This window comes from Sus scrofa, chromosome 7 (genome assembly GCF_054392235.1).
Source record: "Sus scrofa isolate SSC_HxYL_T2T_F1_AM1 chromosome 7, Sscrofa_HxYL_maternal_Yorkshire_Landrace_v2.0, whole genome shotgun sequence".
NCBI classification, from domain to species: domain Eukaryota; kingdom Metazoa; phylum Chordata; class Mammalia; order Artiodactyla; family Suidae; genus Sus; species Sus scrofa.
In genome coordinates this window covers 126,565,550-126,578,847 of record NC_139389.1, presented here as the reverse complement: position 1 = coordinate 126,578,847, position 13,298 = coordinate 126,565,550, and the positions used below count along the sequence as shown (strand labels likewise).

General features: G+C 37.2%; 1 protein-coding gene across 20 annotated transcripts in view; it reads right to left on the bottom strand.

Moving 5' to 3' along the window:
* Positions 1-13,298, bottom strand: part of PPP4R4 (protein phosphatase 4 regulatory subunit 4) — a 111,961-nt gene that overhangs the window by 33,878 nt on the left and 64,785 nt on the right. For 19 of the 20 annotated variants that reach the window (XM_084970104.1, XM_084970102.1, XM_084970105.1 and 16 more), the window contains 6 exons: positions 12,250-12,356; positions 11,437-11,544; positions 5,443-5,564; positions 3,467-3,589; positions 1,781-1,950; positions 1,337-1,456 (listed from right to left, as the gene is read on the bottom strand). In XM_084970104.1, coding sequence (XP_084826230.1) covers positions 1,337-1,456; positions 1,781-1,950; positions 3,467-3,589; positions 5,443-5,564; positions 11,437-11,544; positions 12,250-12,356 — 750 coding nt within the window. Of the gene's footprint in view, positions 1-1,336; positions 1,457-1,780; positions 1,951-3,466; positions 3,590-5,442; positions 5,565-11,436; positions 11,545-12,249; positions 13,221-13,298 lie in introns of all 20 variants that reach the window. The other variant, XM_084970117.1, reaches the window with a different exon arrangement.

The window sequence follows — 13,298 nt, the reverse complement described above, 5'->3', positions numbered from 1 at the left end:
GAAAATAGCTAGATTGATGATTTCCAAACTCATTTCTATTAGTGAAATATTTTTGTATACATATTTCAATATGTTTATTTCTATGGTGCTAACATATTATGTCCAATATAAAACATAACAATAAAAGGACGAGATAAAAATGACCACAAATAGAAACTCATATTGCATAAATATTGCTTTCTCATACTCTATCTCGTGCAACCAGCTCTGGCGACCACTGGTCTAGACAAATACAAGCATGCATGGTAACCAAGCCTAAATGCCTGCTCAATACATAAAGGAGAGACGCAGTTCACTCAGCCAGCCAGTGTCCTCTGGCCTCTCCTCCTCCAAAAGCACATTCTTATACATATATTTACAAAGGTGACGTAACTGTTCAACCCTGAATTATTTTAATTAATTATACCATTTAAAGGGACTATTTCCAAGATTTTGCACAATGAATAATGTCATTTCACTCGCACCAGAAAAAATGTTATTCAAAAGAAGCAAAGACTATCAGCCAACAGCCAAAAGTGTCTTAAGCAACATTTCTAATGCTGCTAACCTAACAGTGCTGTGATGTAGGAACACAGCACAGGGAAGGGGATGAAATATTCTTACTGAGAATAAGAATATTTAACATACCTTATAAAGGAAGGAAATATTTTATTAAGCCACTTAGATATTTTTATGTGACAGTCTTGAAGTTGACAAGTTATAGTTCATACATGTTGACTGCAATTACAGCATACATGTTGACTGCAATTACAGCATACATGTAACTTAACTGCAATCACTCAAGAAACAGGCCCCGAATTTCAGCCTCGGGAGTTAAAAAGTTAATTACATTCATCATAAAATTTAAATTCACTTTTGCTCTCACACTATGGACAGTTGTAACAGCTGAATCGAAAGGCTATGCTCGTGATCCGTTTGCTGTAAAAACTGTAAATTTAAATAAACAATCTCCCTCTCAATTTTCCATTTGTTTCAAGTTCCTAAGTTTAGGTGCAAAGTTAAATATAAACATGATAAAGCATATTAAAACTTGTTTTACGTCCAAATCTGCAACAACAGCCACATCCACACCATGTCTGGCTTAGTAGAGATATACTGAATGAATTAATACATGATAAATGAATATAATCCATGTAAATGAATTCTGAAAACATTCTAAACAGAATGATGGGAATGATTTTAAATTTAGGACTAGAATATGAAAGAGATATGGAGCCTATATCTTTTAACCTGTAAACAGAAATGAACGAAACATCAAAAAACCATCTTCTATACATAGGTAGACATAACAACAACTAACAACAAATGTAAAGTGGTATCACTTTTTCAGACTTACTTCATAAAAGCAAATAGCGATAGTGTATCTGACTGGTACTTCGGGGTCGTGGCAAAGGCAGAAGAATGTAGAATAGAGTTCCATGTGGAAGTTTTTAGGATCCACAAAAACAATCATGGCCTGGGCAAGTGGCAGGGAGATGAGAGGAAGGAGAGGAAAACATGCATCAATACCTAATAGCATCATCGTTTCACTTAAACTGAAACCATGTCCTCTGAATAATTTAGTTAGAAATCATATCCAGAAGATTCAAGGGCATGCATAAATTCCAATGTATACCTAGAGATTCATACAAATTATACCAACATTTACTCAGCACCTACGGAGTAGGTACACCAGATATAATGCCAAGTACTAAGTGTCAAATATTTTTAATGCTATCTATTCACATATTTCTAAGTTATAATCAAAATGTTTATCCAATACAAATATATACTTTATTACCGGAAAGTTATAAGCACAGTTCTTCCGTACTGAAATATATTTCTTCTCCTGCTCTAAGATTTGGGGTGAAATCTGGTTTTCATTGTGTCCATTTTCTTGTTGCAAACCCAATGTACAAAGTTTCTTATAAAACTCCAAAAATCTCAAGTGTTGATCTGGAGTGAAAATTCCTAAAATAAATGTAAAACCTTTGTTCAACATTTCAATTGAAAATAAAAATTAAAAAGAGAGAAAGCAAAGTGCAATAAAAACATAATTGGAAACAAAATTTAAATAAATGGTTAGAAATTATAAATAAAAGCAACACTGAAGAAAGTATTGTGAAGAAATTTAACAGGTCTTCAGCCTCATTTTTCATTTTAATTTCAATAGTATAAACAATGCCACACAAGAATTAGGCCTGTATTAGTTTCTGTATCATGAACCACAGTATGTACCACTAACAAGTTACTACGTAATAATATAGGGGCCATTACTGCTATTTACTTATGGTAAATATTCTAAAGTTGCCTACAAAAAAGACATGCACTTATGGTCTACAGAAAAGGAGCTTAAAAACTGAATCTGAAAGATGGCAAAGTAAACTCAAAATATTTTTTGTCTTTTTTTTTTTGCCTTTTCACGGGCTGCTCCTGTGGCATATGGAGGTTCCCAGGCTAGGGGTTTAACCTGATCTGTAGCCACCAGAGCCACAGCAACGTGGGATCCAAGCCGAGTCTGCGACCTACACCACACCTCACAGCAACGTCAGATCCTTAACCCACTGAGCAAGGCCAGGGACCAAAGCTACAACCTCATGGTTCCTAGTCAGATTCGTTAACCACTGACGGGAACTTCTCAAAATATTTTTGATGGAAAAAAATTTTTTGATCAATGGACTAGTTCCATATTCATATACTCTCTTAGGGAACTAGGAACTCATCAGGTATTGCACCACTTTTTTTTGTTGTTGTTTTGTTTTGTTTTGTTTTTCTAGGGCCACACCCACAGCATATGGAGGTTCCCAGGCTAGGGGTCTAATCGGAGCTGTAGCCATGGGCCTACACCACAGTCATAGCAACACCGGATCCTTAACCCACTAAGTGAGGCCAGGGATCGAACCCGCAAACCTCATGGTTCCTAGTCGGATTCATTAACCAGTGAGCCATGATGGGAACTCCACGTATTGCACTACTTCTTTTCAACAGCCTAAAAAAGTCTAACAATCCACATAAAAATGTTTTACTATGCTAAGTTGTTACATAATTAATGCTTGCATTATTTTAGTAAGTTAGAAACTGAGTAATATGTTCAAAATGCCAAGAGTTACAGGTACTATTTTATTTTCTAAGCTTAACTACTCATGATATGCTAATTATTCAACAAATAATAAGGACATACTTATTATGCACCAATAGTTAATACACATCACTTTTGTTATCATATACAAACTAATACATACACAAAATATTCAGAAATGTAAAGGGCTATGCCTACCTCACTCTGTCATTATTTGTTCATATAAGTTCTACTAGTGAAAAAGTCATTTCTGTGTTCAAAATCATGCTATTAAAATTCTAGAATCTCTTTTAAGATTTTACACACTTAAAGGGTAGGTTTTACAACTGAAAAGCTGAAGTTTAGTGGCTAAGATTAAAAAAGGGGAGAAATTATCTATAATCTTGAAATTCTTAGGATATACCATACCATACAGCCCATGGCACAGTTTTCCCAAATGGAAAGATAAGGAAATAAGAATTGATTCATCTGCTTTGAAAGATTTTTCGCAAAATGATTTCACCAAGGGAAGTATAGTTTGACTTCTGTCATCTGGAAAACAAAGAACAAAATATACTTTGGATCCAGTTGCCAACACTACATGTGTGGAAATTAATGCACATACAAAAATTCCAGAGAGAAAAATTACTGTGTTCGTCTGAGAGTAACAGAAAATACATCTGAAAACAATGATGATGGAGGAATGACATAAAGAAGAGGTGAGAGGAGCGTGCAGGCTGAGGGCTCTGGACCTGACACAATGGGCTACAGGGAACAGCCTATAAAGAGCGACGATAAATTAAAAAGCTGGAATGGATGAGGTTTTGAGTCTGAATAAGTGTGAGAAGGCTAACACTACTCATGTCAACAGGAATTCTCTTTTGCATACATGCTGCATTTTATCACTTCATTTTTGATTGATGTTAAGTTAGTTATATGACATTCTGTATAATGAACTTCTTCACGTTTATTTCTTAGATGACTCTTCTTTAAAAAGTGAATCGATTCTCTGAGTATACCTGCTTAGGTCATAAGTTTCTGACATTAACAATATTTAAGTTTTGATTCCAAATACTCCCTGAATTTCCCACACTTGTCTTAAACTTTCAGAAATGAACTGCTGCCTTACTAAGGGTCTGACCATACAAAGCACAATCCTGTGACAGGCTTACTGGTATTATTATTATTACTATTAATATTATCATCAGCTTTCAGTACTATCATCTATTTTTGCTAAATAACATTCATTTGACATTTATTGGCTTTCTCAGCAAACAAGCATTATATGAGTAACACAGGTGGAAAGACGAACAATAAGTAGTCTCTGAACTTGAGAAACTCAGACCAGCAAAGAAGTCAAACATAAAAAATATCATAAGACAATGTGATCACTATTTTTAATAACTGGTATAAGGCAGAAGTCTGCAAACTATTTTTGCAAATATTCTAGGCTTTGTAGTTTATCTGTGGCAAGTACTCAATGCTGTCACTTTGGCACAAAACAGCTAGAGACAATACATAAAAAAATGGGCATGGCTGTGTCCCAACAAGCTCTATTTACAAGAACAAGCGGCCATGGGATTTGACCCACAGGCCACAGTTCACCAACCCCTGGGATAAAGGGATTTAGAAAGATGTCATTTATCAGATATTGCTATTTTACCCCTCCAGTTCATCAAATGGCCTAAATTATTCTTCTGTAACAACTCTACGTTGTAACTGTCCGCACTGCAATAATCTCTTAGAGGATCTCCTCGTTCAGTTAGAACACTGTTAATTCAAGTCAGTGTCATCATACAATCACATAATAGTGTTTTGCATTTGAGTACTTGACATTTGCCCTTCCAAATGTCATCCTATCAAAATGGTTAAGTTGCACTGATAAACCAACATCCAGCATTAGGCAAGAATCTAGTCACACACTCAGGACAGCAATTAATTGTCTTTGTCGTTTGATTTGTACATTAAAAAACACCTCCTTACCCAATCCCACCCAAATACCACATCCCAGATTTCTCTTCCCATGGCCATGAGGTCTAGCATTAAAATACTGAGAGGAAACGAATTTAGACATTGCTTTAGTCAATTAGTTGAACAAGTTAAAAGCTAATCACAAACCAACCCAAATTCTCAGCCCTACACACTAGTCAGTTAAATGCTGATGCGAGCAAGAGAGGGGTATGGAATATGCAGCAACTCCAGGTGCCATGAGGGTAAAAGTGGCAACAGAGAAGTCACCAAAAGAGAAAAGACCACAACGACAGGGAGAGAAGGGAAGCCCAACATTCATCATGAAAATGAACAGAAGAAATTCCATCCTGCAGCTACCCGCACTCTGGACAGTGATACAAAACATGGAAAAACAGTGCTTTCACAAGCAAAGCTGTGTCCACATGAAGATTTACCTGTATCAAATATGTCGAGCAGATTAACCAAAGTTTCAAAAGCTGCCAGCCGTACACTGCTGCCTTCATCCCTAGAAAGTTCTATTAATTCAGGGAGCACCACACTTTTTGTAAGTTCTGTCCTGCACAATAAGCAACAGAGGACAATAAATCAATAAATCTTTAGCAAGAACTTACTAAGAACAAGCCACTGAACTAAGTGCTGCAGAAAATAGGAAAGGTCATAAAGATATGGCTCCTGTTTCCCAGAAGCTTGCAATCTGGCTGGGAGAGCACGGGAATACAAGCATAAGAAACATCAACAGTAAAACTGCATAATTACTCACACAACTTACGCTACTGGCTCAACATATACTCACTGAGTGAATCTATTTCTCTGACAACTAACGCAGTTGAGCAATGAGGTTGAATATATATTTATTAGCCACTATATTTCCTCTTTATGAAATGTATGTTCATTTCCTTCGCCCTTTTTTCATATAATGAAAGTTTCAGGGAACTAAGGCATCATGGTGGACCTATACATATGATACAAATATTTTCCCTTTTTCATCAGTTCCTCTCAGCAAACTGAACCGTAGGTGAGTAGTTTTTTTAGGAAGCTCTATACCGCCTAAACAAATGCATTTAGGAGAATATCTTTCTCTTGTCTCATAAGTGAATTCTGCCCCAACCAGAAGTATATGGAGTTTAGGCTTAAGGACAGCCAGTTTCTGTGATCTTTGTAGGAATTCAGTTTTATCAGTCTGGATGCCAGTAATTACAATCTAACCCTTTCGCCATGTCAGAAGGGGATATAATGCAGGGTCAGGAATAATATGATGAATGAAATGGGCGAGCTTGCCCAGATAGCCATCCAGGAATTCTGGGGTCTGGCTGTGTGGTACAAACCCGCCCAGGTGCTGGCTGTGATTTGGGATCATCTGATGGTAGCTGTCTGCTCCAGTTAAAATACTGACAAAGATCCCGGGTTCTATGGTCAGCCAGGACAGCAAAAACAATTCAAGGAGACTTCCCATTTGTTTGTGTCTTTCCACTGGCCTCTTCTAGGGAGACTGGGTCTGAAGAAATACTGCAACCTACTCATCCCCATCTCTCTTTGCACAAGATGAAGTTGTCCCCAGTGTTCTTGCTCAGCCCTCCCTTACATGTTCCCCCTTCAACAACAGGCTTCCAAGCGGACAAAAGACAAAAATGGGGCAGAGGACAAGAACCAACCATCAATCCCATTATATGTGAATTCTACAACCTACCTCTGACAAAGACAATCATAGGTCTGCCTTCTGTCCCTATTAGTTTGTATTTATCATGTGGTATATACCCTTCTGTGTCTGGCTTATTTCCCTTAACAGGCTGAATTTTTTTTTTCTTTTCCTTTTTTAGGGCTGTGCCTGTGCATATGGAGGTTCCCAGGTTAGGGGTCGAATCAGAGCTGCAGCTCCTGGCCTATACCACAGCTGCAGCAACGCAGGATCTGAGCCACATTTGTGACCTACACCACAGCTCACAGCAACGCTGGATCCTTAACTCAGTGAGTGAGGCCAGGGATCGAACCCATATCCTCACAGATCCTACTCAGGTTCCTTAACTGCTGAGCCACGAAGGGAACTCCCAACATACTGATTTTAAGATTCATCCAGGAGGTAATGTCACGTGCACCCGTGCTCCATTCCCTGTCATTGCTGAATAGTACTCCAGTGTACAGACATGCCACATTATGTTCTCCGTTCACCTGTGGACGGACATTTGCACTGTTCCAGTTTGGGAGATCACCAGTACAGAGGCTATAAACTTGTACCTAAAACAACTCTTGGTGTGAACATGTATTTTCACTGCTCTTGGGTAAACACTTCAGGGTAGAATGACTAGGTCATATAGAAGATGCACGTTTAAGTAAACGCCAGTCAGTTTTCCAAAGTGGCTTCCACCATTTTACATTTTACAGTGCAGTCCACTGGCACCGCATCAGGGTTCCAGCTATTCCAAGTCTGCGTCAAATATTTGGTACTGACAGGCTTTTTACACTACACATTCTAGTGAGTGGGTAGTTGTATCTTAGTATGGCTTTAATTTGTGTTCCATTTATGGCTAACAATGTTGAGAACCTTCTCATGTTTTTTCTTTCTTTCTTTCTTTGGCCGTCCCACAGTATACAGAGTTCTTGGGCCAAGGATCAGATCCTAGTTGCCACCTACGTCACAGCTGTGGCAACACTGGATTTTTAACCTACTGTGCCAGGCTGGGGATCAAACCTGCGTCCCAGCGCTCTAGGGAGGCCACTGATCCTGTTGTACCACAGCATGAACTCCTCTTTTTGATCAGGTGTTATAGCTTCCTTTGTGAATATCTATTTTCAAATATACTGTTCATTTCTTAACTGGATTGTTTAAGAGTTCTGTGTCATCGAGTTGTAATAGTTCCTCATACATTCCAGATACAAGCTTGATATATGTACTGTGAATATTTTTTTCATTTGGGCTTGACTTTTTGTTTTAATAAAGTTGAATTATCACATTTTTCCTCCATAGTTCATGACTTTAAATAATCCTTGCTAAATCCCAAAGCCACAGATATTTTTCTCCTGTATTTCTATCAAGAAGCTGTACAGTTTTAGCTTTATATTTACATTTATCATAGATTTCAAGTTAGTCTTAGTGTATGGTGAGAGATGAGAGCCAACGTTCAATTTTTTTCTCTTATGTATCCCAGTACCACGTTTCGAAAACACTTTCCTCAATGAATTGCTTTGACACTCTATTGAAAAATCAATTGACCAAGTACACGTGAGTCTATTTCTGGATTCTCTCTTCTTTTCCACTGTTCTGTATGTCAATCCTTTTAGCAACATTACATTCTTTTGATTACTGCAGTTTTATTATAAGTCTTGAAAACATGCCTTTACCTTTTTTTTTTTTTAATCTCTTTGGCTCTTTCAAGTCATTTGCACTCCCATATAAATTTTAGAATTAGCTTTTCTACAAAAAAGCACAATTTTGGTTGTGACTGTGTTGAGCTGTTGATCAGCTTGGGGAGAACTGACATTTTAACAATAGTACATCATCAGGTCTTCCAATCCATGAATATGGTATATACTTGTTTTTGAAAAGTTCTCATAACACTGTTCTGTGGTTTTTCAGTGTAGAGTGTAGAGTTTTCAGTATAGATATTATGTATCTTTTGTTAAGTGGAATTTTAAAATTTTCATTTTCTAAATATATTCTACTAGTATATAAAAATACAACCGATTTTTTTATATTAACTTGTAATCTGAAACACCCTCAAATCCATTTACTAGTTCTAACAGTTGTTTTGTAAATTACTGAAGATTTTCCATGTAAACAGCAATGTCATCTACAAATAGGAAACATTTTAGTTCTTGCTTTCAGATCTTTAGACTTTCTAGGGTTTTGTTTTCTTGCTTTATTTCAATGGCTAGATCCTTCTTTCTGTACAGTATTGAATAAAAGTAATGAAAACAATCCTTGCCAGTTCTTATCTTAGAGGCACAGCATTAAACATCTACCACTAAGTATGGTATTAGCTGTAGGTTTTTCATACATGCCCTTTATCAGATAAGGAAGTTTCCTTCATCCCTAGCTTTCTGAGTGTTTTTACCAAGAATGTTAATTTTGTCATATTATAACGGGAGGATGTCCAGGTTACCTTGTTCAGTATATCGCCATAATTAGAAGTTTGATCAACTTTTCAGAAGTATGTTCTTTCTTTCCATTCTGAGTGCTATATGTTCTTCCTTTCTAACACTGAAGGACCTTTTTGTAGATCTCATGTTTGTTTCTTTTTTCTCCTTAGCCATCCCTGTACAAGAAGTCTGTTCAATACACTTGTTTTCCTATAATGATTGCTTATGTCCTCTTTACAGTACTATTCTCTATTAATCTGATAGTCTAAGAATTGTCCATTTTGATCCTGAGCTGGTGCACCATCCATAGTGGCTTCCTAATGTTTTGCAGCTTTTATTTCATACGGATGTATTGGCTTGAGAAGAATCTCCTAATTCAGCTCCCTAGTTATCTTATTAATAAATAATAGTGCTCATTTCTGGTTAAACTGAAGTGGTCAGGAAACCTTCCACTCCTAGCCAGAGCAAACACAAAATTACAAGCTCAGTTCTGTACCGTTCTTGGGCCTCTTTCCTGCACAGCTCAATTCCAAACGTCTTAGGAATGTGACTCCTGGTACAGGAGGTGGGGGACTCTCTCTACCAAATCAGTGCCAGTCTCTGAAATTATCTTTCTAATTCCTTTCACCTATCTCAGGGTTTCATCTAGCCTGGAGTATATATAAGAAAATTTCTCTTGGTACCTATCAGACCTTAACAATATTTCTAATTTCCAATGCTGAAAGGAAAAAACTATGTCCCTCTCTTTAATTTTATGTATTTATCAAAGGGAGAATAAAGAATATGATTCATGTCTTAGTAGTTTTCAGTCAGCATCACATGATATTCCTACAATTATGTCCTTAAATATATGTAGGAACTCAAAATTAAATAAATATATGTACAACCAAGCAAAATAGTCTCTTAAGTGCACTCTAACTTAACAAGCTAGGCTGATTCTGGTTTTACCTGTTTAAATTAATCCTTAAGCAATAACTGTATATTAACTTTCAGAAAACTCATCAACTGTGTCAAAATTTCAGTGACAAAAAACCAAATACAAAATAAACCAAAGAATATTCTAATAGGCTCTGATCTTGGTTAAGGGGCATAGACCTGGACAAGACTGAATTAATTTTGGTCCACAATGATCTAGAGTCAGCCTAGACTTTGAAGACCTAACAGAAAGAAAGAAGCTGGTTCTGAGATCAAAGTTAAGGAACTGATTACTCTGTTGAACTGCTAAACTTCCACACACTTAAATCCTACTCAGCAAGAGAGGCCACAGGACACTATTCTACCCTGAATTCATATATGACATTCTAACATCTTTCTAAAGCCTTAAATACTGGCCCAGATTTTTTAATTAGCAATTGTATAAATGGCTATCATGTATAAACTGTACGAACAACCTGAGTGTCCCTGCCTGTGAAACAAGGAACCAGGTGAAATCAGTGCAATTTCTAGCAAAAATGACAGGTTCCAATGTTTTTTGTACCAATTTAGGATCAAAAAAAAAAAAAAAAAAAAAAAAACCTCTGCTTTCCAAGATGATTTTTAGATAAAACTCCCTTTCATATCATATGTATAACTTGACATGAGATTAATTTTTATAGGTGAAGGGAAGGGACTGCCTGCCTCACCCCTCTCCCTCCTGAGTGTCACACACCCAAAAGGCAAGGAGACCAACACAGCAGATGGAGGAGGCGCAGAGCCTCAGAGGAGACCAAGACTTCCGTGGAGCAGCTCCCATCCGAAACGGCCGATTTCAGCCAAAAGACATGCTACAGCTATCATCTAAGTATGGATATATTATATTCCAAGTACAGACATTTTTTCTCTTCCTGGATCTAAGTGTTTAGAATGATACCTAAGTAACCAAGGTGAGAGAGAAAGAAATTAATATTAACTGGGGAGTTCCCCCTGTGGCTCAGCAGTAACGAGTCCGACTAGTATCCAGGAGGACACAGGTTCAATCCCTGGCCTCACTCAACTGGGTTAGGATCCAGTGTCGCCATGAGCTGTGGTGAGGGTCACAGATGCAGCTCGAATCTGGTGTTGCTCTGGCTGTGACATAGGCCAGCAGCTGCAGCTCCAATAAGACCCCTAGCCTGGAAACTTCCAAATGCCAAGTGTGGCCCTAAAAAGAAAAAAGAAGAAATTAACCTGAACTGAATGCCTACCATCATAATAAACATCTTTACTCTTATCTCTTTTAATACAAACACATCAGAAGGTATTTGTTATATGCATTTTTAAAGGTCATATGAAGCTCAGCCCTTCAGTAGCATCCTTTTAGGAATACCGAAGTGAACACATGTGGTCTAACAACCCAGAAATAAAAATGTGACACAGAGAAGTGGAAGTGTACTTACCCAATGCCCTGAGCTATATTTTCTAACTGCCGACACATACAAGATCGAACTTCGTATTCTACATCTTGACAGAGTGATTTTACCAAGGGAAGTATTTCTCTTTTAATGCTTAGAGAGGGAGGAAAGAAACATGCAACATTTTCAAAAAATTGCCATACAAATCTTAGCCTAATAATCACAAACATACTTTAAAATAGAACTTTATAGTTTACGATGTGTATTTACTCTATGCTATTACATATGGATGTTATCCGCTACCTTAAAATTATGTATAATGACTGGCTCTTTTTAAAATAATGGTTAATTTCAAATTGGCAGCTAAAATATAAGATAAAAGGTTATAGGCAAGTGGAATATCCAATTCTAACAACGATTAACCAAACTACTTTTCAATTTTATATCCTACTCTTATGTCATAATCACACAAAATTCCATTTGTTCCACTTGGTATTTATCATCTGGGCAGAGAGTGGCATATAAATAATAAATACTCTCTATAAAACCTCAAAATAAGATAAATTATTCAAAATAACAAATTCAAAGCAATAATGGAAAAAATCCAAAAATCTATGTCACGTTTGCCAATTTTTGAAGTCTGTAAGATAATATCATTTTATCCTCAAAACTACACTAGGTATGTGACAAAGAAGAAATTCATCTGAATAAGTAGACTTATGAGAATTCTATATGCTATAAAGTTAAAACAGCTAAACTGTATACAGTATGGAATAATATAAATTTAATTATTAATCATATAGTTTTACACATTTTAAATTACTTTAATGTAGACAAAAATTACATACAAATACTCACGCATGTGCATCAAATTTGTTGGTCAATTTTCCTAAAATTTTACAACTAACTAAACGAGACTGGACTGTTTGGGAAAGTTGTGCCTTGGAAACAAGTGGATTCAAAATCTAAATAGAAAAGATTTAGAGAATGAATTCATAAAATGTTATATATTCTTGACAGTAATTTAAGCTATTTTCTTCAAACAATATTAACATCCCCAATTTTTTTTTTTTTTTTCGTCTTTTTGCCTTTTTCTCGAGCTGCTCCCATGGCATATGGAGGTTCTCAAGCTAGGCATCTAATCGGAGCTGTAGCCGCAGGCCTACGCCAGAGCCACAGCAACGCGGGATCCAAGCCACGTCTTCGACCTACACCACATGGTTCCTAGCAAGATTCACCAACCACTGAGCCACAACGGGAGCTCCCCCAAATGTTTTTAAAAGAACCTCAATTACACTTTGATGTACATGGCTGCTTATTATCTGGATTACTTCTGGATTTTCAAGGTAAAGATGATGATAAATTATGCAATCAGGGAGTTCCCATCATGGCTCAGTGGTTAACGAATCTGACTAGGAACCATGAGGTTTCGGGTTCAATCCCTGGCCTCGCTCAGCAGGTTAAGGATCCGGCATTGCCGTGAGCTGTGGTGTAGGTCACAGACATGGCTTGGATCTGGTGTTGCTGTGACTGTGGCGTAGGCCAGCAGCTGTAGCTCCAATTAGACCCCTAGCCTGGGAACCTCCATGCACTGCAGGTATGGCCCTAGAAAAGGCAAAAAAAAATTTTTTTTAATTATACAAACAAAAACTGTCAGGCACAAAAGAACTGAGTGAAAGCTTATGGTGAATTCTCTAGTGATCTGTATGCATAGGTCGTTGTGAAACACATATTTTCAAAGGAAAAAAGCAAATTAGATACCTCGTTTTTTTCGTTTGTTTGTTTTTTGCTTTTTAGGGCCACACTCGCAGCATATAGAAGTTCCTAGGCTAGGGGTGGAATAGGAGCTACAGCTGCCAGCTTATGCCACAGCAACTGGGGAGCTGAGCCATTCTGCAACCTACACC